Raw genomic sequence first — 19,483 nt, 5'->3', positions numbered from 1 at the left:
GATCAAAACAGAGACTGAATATACAGCGGTAGACCCTGCATTGTACATCATAACTACACGTAGTAAACACGTCTAAAACAAAAAGCTGTCATATTAGTCGCTACTGTCCAATTGCTTTCCTTACTTCAGGCCCCTTGTCCCCGTGTTCTTCTGTTTTCCCCTATGACCTTTAGCTCACAGCACATACACTGAAGGAGCACTCAGCAATTCTCACAGCATGCTTTTCAACAAKCATCCTCAACATCCTACAGTTGTAATATTATTTAGATAGATCTGCAGCCAGACCTAAGTGTGAAGAAGTGCAATCTGGCAACCATGGACAGATCTAGGACTGTAGTTTCCTAGCTTGCATGTGTGCAGCCAAAAAAAAAAATATATATATATATATACAGATTTGAGATTCTGACAGAAGCCCAGAAAACTCAAAACTCAGCATATTTTATTTCAGACTACACAGACAAAAAAGAATCCCAGCAGAAGAAAACAAAGAAAGTTTGATCAGGCTGGCAAGAATGGCTGAGGAATTAGAGATTACACAATCTGCAGGAAAAGATTCCCTCTTCCTAAGAAATAACAATGATCACAAGACTCGAATTGTCATTAAAAGACAGGCTTTAGGATATTCAGATAGAAAAGCATTGACAAAGCTCCTGGATTAGTACACTTCATGTGAATCAGGGCTACTGCCCTTCTGAGATGAAGTAAAACTAGTAATAAGCTTCACAACAGTAGATGGAGTAAGAGGCTCAAGAAAAATAACAGACATACAAAATGAATGTGAAAACCCCAAGATGAGGTGGACACATTATCAGTTACACTGTTCACTACATTTTTAGCAATGCAAGTGGTTTCTATAGTAGTTCAATTTACACTAAAACAAATGAAGGTGCTGCTTATACAAAAAGAAAATCCAGGACAAAAGGAAAAGCTGASAATGCAAAGTGTTGCCAATGCAAATTAGTCTATTGCCACAGTTTTTATATTTCTCATTTCTATGGCTTTGTACTACAGTAGCAAGATTCCTATATAAGGACCAGAATATGATACCGAACTGGGTGGAGTAGCTGATAGCCCTGAGGGCTGTGCTGCCATCCAGAGGGACCTGGACAGACTGGAGGACTGGGCRGCGAGAAACCTCATGAGGTTCAACAAGGGCAAGTGCAGGGTCCTGCACTTGGGGAGGAATAACCCTGGACACCAGKACAGATTAGGAGTGGACCTGCTGGAGAGCAGCCCCGCAGAGAGGGACCTGGGTGTCATGGTGGAYGACAAGWTGACCATGAGGCAGCAGTGTGCCCTGGTGGCCAAGAAGGCCAACGGGATCCTGGGGTGCATTAAGAARAGCGTCTCCAGCAGGTCGAGGGAGGTGATCATCCCCCTCTACTCAGCCCTGGTGAGGCCACATCTGGAGACTGTGTCCAGTTCTGGGCTCCCCAGTWCAAGAGGGATGTGGAGCTGCTGGAGAGAGTCCAGCGCAGGGCTACCAGGATGATCAGGGGCCTRRAACATCTGCCCTRTGAGCAAAGGCTGAGGGAGCTGGGCCTGTTCAGCCTGGAGAAGAGGAGGCTGAGGGGGGACCTGATCAGYGTSTATAAATACCTCAAGGGAGGCAGTGAGGAGGAGGGGGCCGGCCTCCTTTCAGCGGTGGCCAGTGATAGGACTAGAGGAAACGGCCACAAGCTGAGGCACCAAAAGTTCCACAGGAACTTAAGGAAACACTTCTTGACAGTGAGGGTGACAGAGCCCTGGCACAGGCTGCCCAGAGAGGTTGTGGAGTCTCCTTCTCTGGAGGTCTTCAAAACTCACTTGGACGCAGCCCTGTGCCACGTGCTCTAGGTGACCCTGTGTGAGAAGGGGGGTTGGACTAGATGACCTCTGAGGTCCCTTCCAACCTTAAGCATTCTATGATTCTATGAAGGGCAGCTGCAACTCAAGAGACCTTCCGCAACTCAAACTCAGGTTGAAAATTTATGGATTAAATCATAGTCTCGGTTGGTCTTCAAAACATTTTATAAATGGTTAAATGATTGTAATAAAAATAGAAAAATTATGTTTTGAAGAGATCTTTAAGTTTTCCTGATTTTGAGCAGTTGTATGGAAAGTATGAAAAATACAATATACTAAAGCATTCTACCACAACACACGTCAGTGAAAGTCTAAGACTATGGAGAGCGATTACAGAAAAAAAAAAAAAAAAAAACACGCAAAGAAAAATCCCGAAGATGCACAGTGTGAGCTATTTTGAGAACAAAACAAAAACAAAAACAAAACCCAACCCCCTAGACTTATGGAACGCTGTGGGAATTTGTCATGATAAGCAAAGAGAAGTACATAGTTGCAGTGCAGTCATCACTTGAGATTCCTGACTCTGCTCTCCAAATATCAGTGAAAATGCATCCACACCCTATCCTCTCTTGTAGAATGGGAATCCTCTCTTGTATTTATGCTAGGTAAAGCACATGCAATACCATGTTAGTCCTTTAGCACACACAAGATCCTACATAAATCTCATCTGTCCTGAGATTATGAGGAGGGGAAGAGCAGGAATTATAGATTATGGAACTCAAGCACTAAAGCTGCTCAACTTAATTKCTTTGCACAATGTGCATTCCTACGATGGATGATCACAGAATCACAGGACTCCACACAATGGCACACGGTACCAGGTTGTAGAATTCTTTACAGAAAGAATTGTAGGACACAGTCAAGTATTTTATATCTGCTAGATGGCTCAGAAATGGTGTAACATTTAAAGAAGGCAAGGATGGAATCACAAGCAACTGCATCACAGGGTAACTGTAGAAATGAAATGGTCTGTCACTATTTGGTGGCTGAAGGGAACACAAGCTACTATAGGCATTCTTCATCTGATTCCTTGGGCATTCAGGAGAAAGAAGTGAAGCATCAGTGCCCCCATCAGAGACCATCTTGATAAAAAAGCATTAAGAGAGGACACATGTACACCCCCTTTATGAACACACATACAAACCTGGCACATCTCTTCAAGACAGAACCATGATCTATGTACAATGTGGTTTAATGTGTCAAACTGACGTTTTATTGTAGGCATCTAAGCATGTCGTCAACAAAAAAAAATAGTATTTCAAAAATACCATCAAACTTTAAATATGAAATACAAACACATAATATATTTTCATGTATCTGCTTCAGGGTTTACATCATACCCATTAGGCATCTACTTACTTCAGAGGTGTGCATTACTTTCTGCAATTTCATTATGCACAAACATGTTCTATTAATCAAGTCTTCAAAATATGGAAGGCAGACTTTCTGATAGTTAATGCTTCTGACTTTGATCATACAGATGTGGTTTTGGTACTTACAGAGAGAATTTCTTTTACATCCTTTGTGCACTTACCTAGAATGTTCTTGAAATCTTCTGAAGATAGACTATTGTGTAGTGTCGAGTTAAATATTTGCAATTTTCACTTTTATTCACTATGCTACAACAAGGTACTAACTGTCAGTTGTAGGAATCTATTTGTGCCACTGAAATACTATCTGCAGATTTAACTCTAATCTGCATATCGCTGCAAAAGAAAGAACCACAAGTTTTATTTTGCACAATAAAAATGTTCAACTTTCAATTGCAACCCATTGTCTGCCGGGACTTGCTGTGGTTTTGTTAATGTAAAGATTACTTTAACATATTTAACTTGCAATTGCAACATTTCTGAAGCACATTTAGTCATAACTAAGATGAGAAGTAACAGGTAGCGCCATTTCAAGATTACTTAAACCTCCAAATACCTGTGTTTTTTAAAGAATGGCACTATCAAAAAGATAGACTGCCCTAAAGTGCACAGAATTGTATTTTCTTACATTTACTCAGCTTATTATACTGCACAGTTATTTTAAATTCTTTCAAAGTCTGTCTAAAAATTCTGTTTTATGACAGCAATGTTTCCAGTTTTCTGTCCTTCAGGCTCCCTCTTTCCTTCTAAAGTTTTCTTACTACAGTGTTAGAGGTAATATTGTAGAATCTACCTTTTCACAGCAGGTATTGCCTTATTTTATATAGAAGTGCCCACTTCTGGGGCTTAACTATAGACTTTTTCAAATTATTCTTCTACAGCTGAAATAAAATTACCACTTAAGGTAATTTTCTTAACATGTACTGCATTAGCAGTAGGGATCTATTTCTAGAAGTAATTCTCAATTTGGTCATTTTTTTAGATAGTCTTACATTGTTTTCACTCTTTTTCCAGAAAATGGCATTATTTTATGTAGAGGATAAGTGAAAACTGATAGATGAGAACAGATCAGAATCTTTGCAAATGTTCAGATTACCCATGAGCTGAAGAAATATAGTAAGACAAATATCAATATTTAATATACAAAAATTAAACAAAACAAATAACATAATGTCTGTTTTTCAGTGGTGGTCCCAATAGAACTAGAGGAAATGGCCACAAACTGAAGCACAAAAAGTTCCGCAGAAACTTAAGGAACAATTTCTCAACAGTGAGGGTGACAGAGCAGTGGAACAGGTGCCAAGAGCGGTTGTGGAGTCTCCTTCTCCGGAGATCTTCCAAACCCGCCTGGATGCCACCCTGTGCCCGGTGCTCTGGGTGTTCCTGCGTGTGCATCTAGTCCAGGGAGGCTGGACTAGATGATCTCTAAAGGTCCCTTCCAACCTTAAGCATTATGTGATTCTCTCCTTTCCTCCCTTGTTATTGTCGCTGTCTCAAACACATTTTCTGTCTTACCTTGATTCTTGTATCAACACAATTCCTCACAATTGTTTAGAAAACTCTCTTCTATTGGGAATTTAAGGAAATCTGCAGAAAATAATGGAAATGCTAGCAAGAAAGCAGCATGTTAATTGAAAAAAAAAATCTAGCAGTTTCCAACTGAAATGAGTTTCTATACTAATTTACTCAAAATTAAACACCTAATCACAGCATGAATGAGATTCTAAAATTAGGCTTACCCTCCAGTTGTTAACTGCTCTCTGTTATGAGATTTGGGATTAACCTCAGGGCCTGGTACGTAACAAAAATCCACAATGAAGTTTATTTGGCTTCTTTTCTTTTTCTTCCAATATGATAAACAAAGTCAAAAATGGATATATTTCTTCTAAGTAGAAATGAATACAGAGAGAAAAAAGGAGTACTGAATTTGTGGTCTTCAAAAACACTGAAGCCAGTTCCTAAGGGATTTAAGTCACAAATCCTCAACTTCAGCACCAATGCTACAGACACACAGCAGTCTCAGCACCCTCCCAGATCTCCTTCCCGGGTGCCTAATCAAAAGGCAGCCCATGATGTGCCTGATTATGTTAGGATGGGCTGCTGCCTCTTGAAAATATACAAAGGGGGAACCTAACAGCTACTTACTCAGGAGTCTTCCCTCCCTTCAGTCATCAACTCCAACAAAGGCTTGTAGGAAATCAATGTGTTTGATATCCTTAATTCTGGATCAACTAAAGTGAAGCTTATATAGACTAATATATCAAAAAGAAACTGTAAGAGGAACATGAGAGGACAGAAGTGCATCTAACGTAAGAAAAACTTGAAGGCTTGTCTATGTTATTACACTAAAAAAGTTCTTTAGAAAACTGCTGTCTATGTGCATATCTGCACAATAACCACTACATACAAGCATACTGACCTTGCCTGGGCCTTCTCCTCCATGAAGGAGGGAATTCTTCGTCTCTCAGTCAGACGAGCCAGCAAGAACAGTGGAAGGAAGAGTTCTGAACGTACAGATAGTATCTTTCCTCAGCACAACAAGACTGAAGGATTACTTTTCCTGAACTGTAGGCAGAACCACTTTGTTAAGCTCTAGCCAAGGTACAACACATCATTGTGGGTTTTTTTTTTTGTTGTTGTTTTTTCATGTGAATAGCCTTATGCAGTAAGTCCGAGGACATACGACTACAGGAACAGGCTGCAGAGGAAATCCCACTGTTTTTTGTACTGTAGTAGAAAAGGCTCTCATTGAAAATGGTGCCTAATAACACGTTTTCACGCAGTCAGTTATTCACTGCAATATTATCTGTGGTGAGACGTACAAATACCTACATTTATAAGGAGTTTGCAAAGGGAAAGTGGGGTACTTTTAAAAGGTTTTATCCTATTAATACAAAAGAGATAAGGTATGCCAGAAGCACGCAACCGATCTCAGAAGATGAGTAAGTTACTCTCCTGAGATAACAAGAGTTAGAAAAAAATCTGATTGAGAAATATGCAGCAGGCATCAATCATCACAGTTTGAATCTGTGAGCAGAGCCATCCCCACCGATGAAAGGAGCTAAGAAGCAACAGTTCTGATTTGTTCTACAAGAACACAGAAAAGACTAGGGCAACTCAAGGCCTCTGTGGGGAGGAGAGCACTAGCTGTAGCTGAGCTCTTCAGAAGACTGGCAGTAGTGGCGTAAGAGAAGATGAAGTCTCCTAAATCATGGAGTACAAGAACAAACAGAACCATCAATCCATCAAAAAGTCCAAGCTCTTTGTTTCGAGAAATCCAGAGGCACTGCTATGGAAGTTGGGTTTAAGCACATTAACCACTAGCTACCAAACACTGTATGTGTAAAGCTGAGACGTACATACTGGTATGTCCTGTTGCATACAGCTGTAAAGATTAGGTGAAAACAGATAAATTAGTGCCTCAAATACTGTTCTGTTCGGCGTGGTGGAAAAGCTTATTTCACCTTACAGAAGAAACTGGTTAACAAGAAACTTCATCCCATTACTCTAGAAGTCTTTTTGCAAATTATAAGCATTTCTTTAATTTCATAATAATTTATTGTGAATTATTTAATTATAAACACTTGCTAAAAGCCAGATGTCTGCACATCTTCCTGTCGTTCAGGATGCCACATCCACAGTTATTAAAGGTAAAGATTTTTTATATCCCTATATTCAGGCTATTCAGCATAGATGATATCTCCTTTTTTTAAAAAACATCTTTTAGTATATATTCATAATTTCCTATGTTAGCTGAGATCTTTAAAGTATAAAACACAGTTTAAAAGTATGTAAAGGTGAAAATCRGAATGGTACGAACTAGTCGCTTCTATTCACATCAACCAAAAATAATTTTATACCATAAGAGATTTAAAATAAAGGATATAGGATAAAAACCTGACAGTTGCAAATTAACTTTAATAATTCCTGTTAAGACAGTATTTTCAATGACTGCAATCACTTGTCCTTGAAAGTTTCCATTTGACTATGTGCTTGCTTATTTTGCAGACCTTCTTCACAAAATTCATCCAATGAATAGGACCATTTCGCCTAAAACAGTAAGGCAACATATAAATGAGAAAAAATAATAGTAAATAGTTAAAACCAGCTTTACTCTTCCCGTTCGTCCTTTCCAGTACATAATTATTGGCAACGGAAGGTAACTTCTACATTGCACTTGATGCAGAATCAAGTTAACACATTAAAAAAAAAAAAAAAAAAAAAAAAAAAAAAAAGCTAAGGATAATAATCCAAAGATACAGATATTGGAGATGAAGGGAAAGTATAATGTATGTCAAACCAGATAAGGAGATGAAGATATAGACAGAAGCTCTATTAAATAAAAATGTGAAGAATTAAGGTTTCTTATTATCTTCAAACAAACATATTATAAATACTGTTTACAAGCTCACAATGTCAGCAAATAAGGAGAAAAGATGAAGAGCAGTAAGATTTTATTTACTCGCTTCAACATGTGGACTGAATTCCACCTTCTCACTCACCCTATATTCTGCCTGGATTTGGTACAATCACTCTCACTTTACAACAGAACACACTACATTAATCATTACTTTTATCCTATTTATATCTGAACATCTCTAGTCATAGAGCAGAATCCTGTACTTGGAACTATACAAATACCAAATTAAAGCTCACATTTCTCCAGATTAAGGTCCCAGGCTTTTTTACAACATGATAAATGCATCAATTTTCAYATGAAAAACCTACATTCAAATCAACTCATTCTTTTTTGCCTTGCTTCTTTTAGCATTGATTTTCCAGACAAAAAAATATTTCTTCATCCTAGAAWCAAAAGAAATAATTATTTATTCATATAAAGTTTACAGACTTTCACACCTGCTGTCACAGCAACTCATTAACAGACATCATGCTGAATCTAGAGAAAGATACCAAGATCTATCTAGCCAATCTCTGTTTTCTTTAACAAAAGAAAAAAACCCCAAATACTGCCAAATATTCATCCTGACCGGTGAATGAAATGTACAGTTAAAGCAGAGGGGTCAGCTGTACCCATGAAAGAAAAAGCACATTAAGGAGACTTGAATATTATCTTGTTTTATACCTAAAGGTGAACATCCTGATATTCCATAATTGCTTAAGTAATTCTGAGCGCAACAGGCCAGTAAACAGAGTCTTCAGCTACTGCATCACTACCAGCAAGCCAGAAGCTTTGCACTCCACCCAGTACAAGAGSCAGCCCCCTTGGGGTTGCTTATCAAGGCTCTGGGTAAAGCAGTTTGGTAGCAGGTGTCTCTCATTGTGTGCAGATTTAACCTTGGATCTTGAAAATAATGGGCACAGGTTGAAAGCAGAACCCCAAAGTCATAAATAACTCACTGCTGGTCAACTGCTAATACAGCATCACCCGAGCAGCTGGGCGYTGGCCTTAAGAAAAACTGCCAAGCACCCGATAACCACGTGGTGCCAAGTAAAGTATCCACCAAGCTCTTGTATCACCTAGTCCAGTGGTGATTTTAACTTCCTGACATACATACATAYGTCTATTCAATAACAAACATACGCAGCATTTTGTAGACAGTGTAAGGAGATAAGGTCATGATTATTTTGGTTAATTTTCAAATGTGATTCTGTGGCCTATATAAAATGCTATTTCAAACACGTGGGAATTTTTGCTATTCCTGTGTCATGCTTGATGCATGAAAAAAAAAAAGTGGGCATGTACAAAAGCAACAGGAGACACATGGGAATCAAACCTCAAAAACTGAGTGACATTCAAGAATACTCCCTAGGTGAAATTCCAAATAGAAATCGGAAACAAATAATAAAAAGYAATAATGGCAAAATATTGAAACAAGTGGGTAAGAGGTAAGAGATGGATGTCTAAGCAAGAGGTTATATTTTTACTGATGTTTCCATAAATTTATTTTCATAAATTTTTTACTGATGTTTTCTACAGTCAAAAAAAAACATGAAGAAACAAAACAACAAAACAGAGAGAAGGATATCTTGCTCATTTAATGTTTTGGATATCAGATATCAGGATCAAAAAAAAGAGTTATCTTTATATACTATAGATCTTAAAAATACCAAGASAAGAAATAACACAGTATTAAGGAATGTTTTGGTATTTTAGGATACAAAGATATTAAAAAACTATTACTGTAATTGACTAACTTTAATTTTCTCTTAATTTCTTACCTGAAACCGGTGAATAAATTAAAATTAAGTAATTTATAATACAGCTGTCTTTCACGCAACCATTGTAGTACTGGTATCATTTCTATTTCTCCCGATTTATGCTCTGCAGAAAACTAGTTTAAATTAAAAAAACAAAGCAGTATTACCTTACTCCTTATTAAAAGAATTACTGACAAGTGTTACAGAAACTTTATCATATTGAAAACAAAACACATGAAATTAGATGACATCTGTGGTTGCACCATTCACAACATTTTATCTTATCTATCAGTGCAGCTTGCATGGAAATTTGAACAAGTCTTTAGATATTGCATACTTTTTTATCATTCCAAATATAAAGATGTTTCTATCATTTAAAATATACGGAATGCACATCTTATAAACAAATGCATAACATATTAAGAAAGTGAACTTTCATTCTCCCATGAGAATGCTCATTTCTGTGTGAAAGACTACAAAGATGAGATTTGTGTATTCATACAATCTCTTTTCAAACATCAGCCTGCAGTCTGACTGGCAAGGAAATAGCAAACTGGCAATAGACAGATGCACTGACATATCAGTCACTCCTTTCACAGGAGTACCAGAGATAGCAGATCTGTTACTAAGCACTAATTAATTGTTTTGAATGAATCACTCTGTGTTTTAGCCAAAGCACGCAGGAGATCTTATGAGAGACATTTTGAGACAAATTTCTTTGTATTTGAAGACAGTACTTTGAATTTATGCCCTGTAGGAAGCACTCTCAAGGCAAAGGAGACTGTTTTTATAAAATCTTAATGCCTCCACTGGCAGCAAATAGCTCTTTGCAATCTTAATACAAGTAATAGCACCAGTATCTGAGCAATGTTTGTATGTTTGAATGTTTGTCTGAYGGTCGTGTATTTCATATATGCAATGAAAAGTTTAACTTCAGCATTCAGCAACAATCCAATTATGTAAATTATGCAAATGAAGCCGTTATCACTTTTTGCATGCAAGGCTTGTGCTATGCTACTACATCAACATTACTGATGTCAAAAAGAATAAAAGATTCAAGCATGAAGCAGAAATCCAGTCTTTACATAGACATTTAAGAACTGCTGAAACATCATACAAAACAGAGCTCGGATTCTTAAGAGGCATTATTTTCAGTCCTTTCAGGCATATCCAGTACTCTGTGCACTTAGTGAGCTGGATTAGCTCTCCAATCTGTCTGAAAATTAACTTGGCAAGTACTATCAGCATAACTATCAGCTATTTTAAGCTCAAAACCAACATGTATTTGTCTTAAGGAGGGGATCAGCAAGCACTTAAACAAATAAGGTAACATATTTTAACAGGRGTGTGACATGGTAAGTGAAAAAATTAAAAGATTCTTTCTGTGGAAATCTTTGGGCTCATGTTTTCTGTGTTTTAAATAATATATTGCTACCTTAGACACAAATGATGCTGTAACAGTCCAATATTCTTTGCTTTGTCTAGCTGTATTCACAGAGACTGCCTGCAAATCATATGGGTTATAGGCAGCTTTCAAGTTGTTCCTGTCTCTTCGAAGACAATATATATATTCTCCACTATCTTTTAGCAGTGAAGGTTTCTGTGAAAAGAGGACAGAAACAACTGTCAATTCCAAAAGAGGAATGATTTATATGTAGGTATGTAATTTACTTTTCATTATTACCAGTTATATATCTATAGATTTCACTACAAGAAGAAAAATAACCGAGTACCAAAATTTTCTAATCACAAGCTTAGTAAGTAACAATACTGAATTAACTAGAAAGTTATAAAGTTTTTCTATCAACCCCACTCTAAATAATTATTCATCTGCTCCACCAGCAGGAAGTTAAATATTACTATCTTTTGTTGACAAAATAAGACAAGGTACCTTTGCTCTACTGGCTATTCTGCTTGTTCAAGATATACACACAAAATCCGTGGATGCTAAGATTCAATATAAACAATATATTCAATATAATTATAAACAATACCTTCAATATAATTGTGTGTCTGCCTGTTCCKGAGTGCATCAAACGAGGAAACGAGCACAGGAGACCCCCTACTCCTGTACACTCGCACATCAGATTATTTTGGCTGCATGAGGAGCAGACTGATCACAAGAAATATCAGCCTCATACTTAGCATGTCTGCTCAGGACAGACATCATCATAGTTATCCTAGAGGTTCTTCTGTACCTTAGGAATAGATGAATTATGCGGAGTACTAGATACAGTGTAAATGACTGCTATGCATCCAGATATAGAATAAAAAGTTCTGGTACCACTCTCATCTCTTCTCAGCATTATAGCATGGCTCTGCTCACTGCAAAATGTAATTCAACTTCTATTTCCTACTTTTAAGGTTTAGAATTAAATTCTGCTAACAATCTATTCTTGGTAAATGTCTTGTTGGTTCAAAGGACAGAATTATCATTTTCAGAAGCAAGAACAATCAAGAAATAAATATTTTAGATTTATAATCAACATTACTCCTGGAGTATAATTGCACCAAAAGTGGAAAAAGGGAAGGTGMATATTACCATAAATGCAAACTTTTCATGCCTGGTCACTTCAGCCTCTCTGGGTAAATGGTCACATGATGGTAACTTTGTTTCCCAGCCAAGTTTGCCTCGAAGCCTCAAAATATGCTTTATAACATCATCATCAATTGGTTCTGGCAGACCAAAGAAAGAAATTTTTTTTTTCCTCTTAAATATACAATCCTTACATTCATTGCAGAAGACAAACACAACGGGTATGGAGAATTGGTGTAATGTCACTAGTGCCAAGATGGAAGAAATTGAGAAGATGATTTTAAAGTTCACACTAAAAAATGTCAGGTATTCAGTTATTCCAAATGTATTTTAAAGCAAATAGAAAACAGGGATTCAGATGAACCACACTGAATTCAATTGCCAGTGATCTAGTCCTTTACGTATTTTACAAAGCAAAGTTCATATCATTCATGGGAAAAGAAAACATAACTTAATGGCCATAGGTTTTTGCAAATACTAAATAAAAAAAAAAAAAGAATAAAAAGAATAATAAAAGGGTTCTGAAGGGAGAGAAAAATTTCAGCTAAGCAAAAAGAAGGTTGAAAAGAGACCAGCCATAATTTCTTTTTAATGTCTAATACTTAATGAAAATTCCTTTGTACACAGGAACATATTAAGAAATCACACCAATCTAAAGTCCTGTGTAGGAAAAAAAAAAAAAANAGTTAGGTGGAAAAAAATAGAGATTTTCTAGAAAGCACAAAAAAAAAAATCCACAGTTGTTTCCACAATTTAATCTCTATTAAAACATGAATAAGGTGCAAGGCTTGTTACAAAAAAAAAAAAAAAAAAAAATAGAATCAAGTATCACTCTCTCTGCCAGTTTTCAAATTCAAATGACAGATATTTTGGACAGAGAAATAGCATTTCCTTAGACTCTCTCCAAAATAAAGGTAGGAAAACATAATTGTTCTTTAAGAATCATCTCTCTAATTAAAAAAAAAAAAACCACATTGTAGTTAGTTATAGACAGTCTTAAAATACAAATTCAAGTGCTGTATGAAAGTATATTAAGTTCTAGTCTAGTACTGGATATAAAAAGCAACAACAGAAGTTAGACATAGAAGAACAAGTTGTTTCTCTTTAAAATAAGGCTTAAGGTGACAGCATGTTCTAATTTAGAACTGTATCACAAATATTTCTCTCTCCACAGTTACCCTAAAGAGAGACAGAGCAAGGACAGCAGCAGTTGATTGCATTCTCTACTGTATCGATGTAAAGCTAAAGTAAACACAGTGGCTTTATGGCATAACTAAGGGCACAGTCTGGCTCTCAGATAGTAACATTCACAAACCTGTTCTGTCGTAAGAGGGAGCTCTTTTCCTCACAGATTTAATAGATAGTCTCCCAACTTTTGGTTGCTCACAGATCTTTTTATTGCAACTTGCTTTCAAAACAGCTGTTTGAATTTCAGGCCTAGTATTATCTGAAATATATATATATTAATATATATAATAATTATTAATCTATTATTAATACGATCATATTAATAATTAGAGGGTTTCTGCAAATTCTGGGTCTCAAAACGTATTCTGACAGAGACAGATGATGATGATGGGGGGAAAGAGAATCCTGTTTCCTTTTGCTGATAATATATTAAAACTTGTATTAAGATCATAYACTGGTAAAGCCTCAATAAGAAATGTTATACTTGTTTCCAGTATATCCTGGGAGTTAAGGAAGAAAGCGTTCATTTTTAGCGCTTGCTTTACGGARAAGTTTGGAAATTTTGTTCTTTCAAGTACCAGGAAATCTTTGGATCCACTCAAGAAAGCAATGTTCTTTTTGAACATTCTTTTCACACTGTTGAAAGTTCACTTTTGGTTGCATCTCCACTATTCCACTATTCCATTTTCTTCATTTTTTTTCCCTGAATATATGAAGTCCTTTAGGATTCTTTTTGCACACACACCACCTGCAAGCAGTAGTATCTACACTCCTGTGGTGCACTAGGAGCAGCTTTCTGTTCTACAGACCTCACAGAGCTGACTGCAATGGATGCTCTGTTACATCTGCCCACTGTAAAATTATACCTCTCATGTACTTTTACAAGACCACCTAGGCTGTGTTATTTTCAATAGCAACCACATAAAACAGAAGTAAGCAATCAGACCACATTTTAAGTTAAAAACTGGAATGCTTGTGACTTGGAGGTATTCTTTCTTCAGAATGTCCTAAAGGATGGAGAGAAAACAGAGAGAACGCCCATGCATATTTTATATTAAGAATCCTTACAATGATGAGCAAAGAAAGTCGTACTTATTTATTATTACTCCCCCTTCTGTCATTTTAGGTACTTTACCATATGCAGTAGAAGGTAGTGATGTGTCAAAAGAGTTCTGAGCTCCTTTGCTAGCAGACGCTGTGGAAAGTGCTGTTTTCAAATTCTCATTTTGTGACATTAAGGATCCCACTTGTGTTAAGCTCCTATTCAGAKTCGTTGTCTCATGCTCTGACATTCTAGCAGGCTGACAAAGAGAATCCTCCCTTCCCTCTTCATGCTTTCTTGAGAGTCTGTAATTAACAAAGTGCTCTTTCAGGAAAAACAATTGAAGATTCAGTCATACAGGCAAAATAGAAAAGTCATCTGTGATTTATATCATGGTTTGCATTTATGATTAAGATACAGCTGTCTTCTGGCACAGCATGAAAAAGCTATTCACTAGGAATGAAATACACAGTGGGGTCGGGAAGAAGATTAAAGCCATATTCCTTAAACTTGAACACCGTGTGCACAAAAAAAGCACTATTRCATAGAATCCAATCATTATTCTCAAAGAGAGCTTTAAGATTAAACTATGAATTTTAATTGTGGAAAAGAAAATCAAGAAAAAAAAATTGCAAAAAAAAAATTCCCCAAATCTGCCTCATATCAGCCTTTATTAAAACATAAGGAAAATAACTGTGAGTAGTTAACATACAAAAATAGGACATAGAAGATGACTGTCCTATCTCCTACACTAAGACTAGCTTTTTATGTGTCTTGGGGGTGACATAGCCTCTGCATGCACTAAAGCAAGCACAGAAGCACAGTTCACATGTTTTCATCTGTGAAGCTTCAACTATTTTCATTTTTCAAGATTATTTGATAAATATATATTTATATATATATATATAAAAAACTCTGAAGGAAATAATGATGCAAAATCTGCTTTCATGTAATTAGCCTCATCTTCAGTTACAACTGAAAAGAAAAAACGACAAAAAAGAATTAAGATACCCATGTAAGATACCTATGCTGGGGCTAACTCTCGGTCAAACTTAATTGTGAAAATTGCAAAATACTCAGGCCACTTAATTCAAACTTCGAAAGCTAATTTGTGTCTGCTCAAGATCACATTAACGTGGCAAGGGCATCAAAGAACAACCAGTGGCTGGAATTGTCTTCATCTCGCACGTCAGGTATTGAAAGGGTTTTGTCCCAAATTACTTGAATTGAAAGTAGGATTTGACTGAATTCTACTCCTTTTACAATGACTTCACTAGCCTTTCTCCAGATTTTCAGTGACAGAAACAAGATCAGACTCTATTGCCATGGGCCAAAATTATAAAGTTCATGCTGGAGTGTTAATGTAGCCTTCACAAAGATGCAGTCAAGCTGTTTCACATTTTAAGTAGCAATGAGATGTGAAACAAAAACATATCACAAAGAAATATTTTACATATTGATATCCAAAACACACGCCTTACTCTTTTTTTGCGGCTTTGTGTTTCCTCTCTGTATATCCTCTGTAAACTGCTGTGCGGAGAATAGAGTATTTCTTCTCTATTGAGGGTGACTGAGAACAAAGAGTAGAGAAATACATTAATTTTAAYGACTATTGAACAGGTGATCAGATATTATACTCTAAAATCAATGAAGAAATTTAAGGACTATGGAAAATGTTTTCAAAAGCACTACCTGATGGCTTGGCTCTGCTTTCACTGCAGCATTTTTCTGTTATTTTATGTATATGAAATTTTGTTTTTAAAAAGCATCCTGACAAATGACTTAAAAATAACTGGGCTTGAAACACAACCATTAATGTATTTGCAGTAGCATTTGCATCTGTATTTGCATTAGTATTTGCATACAGAGTATGAAATTCTGTTTTCCTGTATCTCATCAACCCAGAGCCGAAATAGGTACAAATCTTCAGAAAAAAAACTAAATTTAGAACCACAAATTGTGTTTTTCAGGATATTTAAGCCAATAATGGCGCACTATTGCCATTTGATTTAGAAAATAATTAGGCACATACATACTTTCACATTTAACTCTAGTTAAGGACAACATACAATCATAGCAATGAAATCAGATTTTTAGTACAAGAGGACTATAGCGAGGAGGATATTAACAGCAATTAAAACCTTAGTACTCATTCTGGCCTAAGACAGTTTACCAGTTTACTGCTGTCTTTCTCCCTGCCCTCCACCAGTTCACACGCAATATTCCTGTCGTTGGTCACCATGTGTGGAGCTTCTGTCCTCTCCGGGTCAAGCCAGAGACGAGCCATTAATTTTTCTCGCAGCATTTTGTTTTGCGCATCCATCTGGGGCAGGGATCTTTCATTCTAGTGGCATGAAAACAATCAGAGAACAACATTTGCACTGACAACTGTCTATCCATGCTTAACACTTGCTGAAATCTGTGTATGTCATTGGCAGCCAGGTTGTGTTGGGGTATGTGCTTCTGCTGGGCTGAAGCCAGAACTGCATCCAGTCTGCAAATTGAAGACAGTTAACTGAACACTCTAGGGAGCAAATTGCAAATTTACTTGCTTTGACAGGGAGTAAAACAACTCTAAAGACAAACATGCACTTACTGCATTCCTTGTAATTTAGATATGAGAAGGTACAGTTTTACTATTAAAAGAGAAATTGTATTTTTAAAACATTTTTAAGAATTATGTACTATGCACAGTAGATATTCAAAGTCTGAAAAACTAGATTAAAAGATGCTTTTTTTAACATATTCTAAAACCGTTCAAAAATATCCACCTAATTACCTATTTTAAAGAGAATAGTGATTTTTTAATTCAGAAGACTTTAGGTAGTAAATAAGTATTTAAAATGAAGATGTAGTACAAGTCTTCATGGCTTGCATGTCTCACTTGAATGTCATACTAAGCCAGCTCCTCTCCCCRTTCCCTCACAGGTTTCAGAACGATGCCTTATAGCAGTACAAAAGCACAGAAATGATGTTTGACTTGCTGAACTGCTCAGTATCCTCAGCTCTAGCTGGYGTCACTACCTCCCAGAGTTGTACTTAGCCACAAACAATTAGTTACCAACTGCAAATATCTATCAAATTGAAATTAAAATGGATTAATCTAGACCAGTATCTACAAACTGGCTCAACCTATGCTAACCCACTGCGTAAAGCCAGTCTGTTCTATACTCRCTGCCTGTAGATGTCACTACTCTGCACCAAAAACTGTTGAAAAGGGTCAAGTAAAAGCAGTTTCCTCCTCAATTGATTTGGCCTTCTTAATAAATAAACACATAACAGGAAAACAGCCTGGCAGGATCCGTGATTCCTGCATTGCCTTGATTTCAGATGTTACCAGTTTACAGCATGTCCCTTACAGAATTAAAAACTTCACTTGTCACCAAAAGTGAAAAATGAGGCCCCAATGTCTGCTATCTCCAAACGATGCTATTTACACTCCATTATAGATCTTACAAATTACTTAGCCCAAATAMTTACGTTCAAGAAGCACCACAATAGTATTCTGTATACTGCATTTACAGTGATTTAAACAGAGCAAACAGAAGAATAAAAACTGTTTGACATTTTAGTTACTATTATACATTTCATAGCAGAAAGCATACTAAGTAGATGAAATATGAACTGGCAAAGACTGTGTCTTGTAAGATGCTTAACCACCAGCTATGGTGTCYGGATTCTGAAGCTGCAGGAGAACGTGGCGGCCTTGCCTGGTCGAGGAGGGTAAGGCAACTCACCCACAAATTCCTTGCACTCGAGTTTCTGCTTGTGACTCTAGGATCCACAGTCAGCCATCCACGCACGGGATCTTAAAATTAGGAAAGGGAAGGAAGGAGGCTTGTTGCATCCCTGTGGCTGAGATCTCTTCTGGAAACTACATCATCTTCCTCAGTCACACCCACAGCGGTGCCAGGTTACTGTGCTCACTGGATCAAAGACCAAGTGCAAGATAGTAAAGCATGAACGCAACTTAAATTTCATCTGTATACACAAAGCAGTTTGCTYAATCCTGGTTCTGATTACACCGCAAAAAACATGGAAGTTCATCCTATGAGCATCTGGAAACAAGACTTTTTTTGACAACCCCAAAGTGTGCAGGGGCTAGAAGTCACAGCTCTAYCTTTACACAAGAAGGGTACTATCCTTCCCGGAGTGTTATTTTATAAACTAAGCAGTTTCAGCAGAGAAGCACTGTGCACGAGAATCTGTGTTGAGGGGAGCTCCAAGCAGCAACCTCTTCAATCCCCAACTAGACCCAAGCCCCCCACCCACACAGCACTACAGCAGCCCGCGCGGGATAGTTCTTCTCCCGGTAAATCATCTCACTGCCGCCAGCACCACCGGAGCTAAACGCTGCAGGGCCGCGCTGCTGCTTCCCTCCCCGCGGCCGGCTCGGGAAGCCCGGCCCGCCTCGCCCGGCCCGCGGCGCCGCGGAGCGGCCGTTACCGCCAACGGCCGCGCCCCGCCCCGCCCCGCCCCGCCCCACACGGACAACGGCCGCGCGGCGACCGTTGCTCGCGCCGCCGCTTGAGCCGTTGCGGCTGGGCGGCAAACACGGAGTTTATCTTTACGCCTTGCGAAAGTTCGCTTGGTGCCACCGTGAGCGCGGGTCAAAGCTGCCTGCAGCTCCAGCAAACGCCTCGAGCTGCTCGGAGGCTGTGGGGAGCTCGAGGACGCTCGGGTAAAGCAAAGGGGTAAAATRATAACAAGCTACCACACCCCCACCGAAGGGGATTTTTTTTAAAAAGGTAGAGCCACTTAATAATTTTTTTTTTAATTTCTACCTAATATCTTGAAATTAATCTGCTTAAAATCTCTAAAGCCCTCAATGTATATATAGGTCGTATCCTCAACTTGCACTTCTTTAATCACTATTTCATAATTAAAGAAACAGTGCTTGAGAAATTCAAGGATAGCTTATCTAAACTGCCAGATTCTGTTGGAAACCTAAAAGAAAATAAAAGTCTGCCCAGAAGGAACTAATCCACACTTGATTTGACCATACGAGGCTTTCCTAAAGATTTAGATGGTGACTAATCCTTGATTTGTTAATCTGAACTACTTGCACCCAAATAAAACATGAAAATTTGAAAGACATTAATATGAATATGGTCTGACTCAGTAACAAGTGTCATATTGAGGAAACAGTATTTCATAAGATATAAAAATAATTACACACGGGCAGGAGACTCGTCTGTTTTCCCATTTATTCCCAGGAGATCTACACGCAAAGCCCCCACTGAAGTGACCTGCAGTTAATTTTGACAGTTACAAGACTACATAGAATCAGAATGCCGGCAATTTTTTTCTTCCCCCARCTATTAATATGTATGACTTAATTGA

General features: G+C 37.6%; 1 protein-coding gene across 1 annotated transcript; it reads right to left on the bottom strand.

The window, feature by feature from the left end:
- Positions 1-6,864: 6,864 nt before the first annotated feature.
- On the bottom strand, positions 6,865-18,055 carry DNAH14 (dynein axonemal heavy chain 14). Its single transcript, XM_026048091.1, has 10 exons — positions 17,878-18,055; positions 16,314-16,484; positions 15,622-15,710; positions 14,234-14,445; positions 13,226-13,357; positions 11,917-12,050; positions 10,810-10,974; positions 9,396-9,508; positions 7,944-8,018; positions 6,865-7,265 (listed from the first exon to the last, which is right to left on the bottom strand). Exons 2-9 carry the CDS (start codon positions 16,461-16,463, stop codon positions 7,946-7,948), a joined length of 1,068 nt encoding a protein of 355 aa, XP_025903876.1. The 5' UTR covers positions 16,464-16,484; positions 17,878-18,055; the 3' UTR covers positions 6,865-7,265; positions 7,944-7,945.
- Between the last annotated feature and the right edge of the window lie 1,428 nt (positions 18,056-19,483).

Source organism: Nothoprocta perdicaria, unplaced genomic scaffold, assembly GCF_003342845.1.
Source record: "Nothoprocta perdicaria isolate Ctin4 unplaced genomic scaffold, notPer1 scaffold_51, whole genome shotgun sequence".
NCBI lineage: Eukaryota > Metazoa > Chordata > Aves > Tinamiformes > Tinamidae > Nothoprocta > Nothoprocta perdicaria.
The sequence above is the reverse complement of the archived record's forward strand: the minus strand, read 5'-3'. Positions and strand labels throughout refer to the sequence as shown.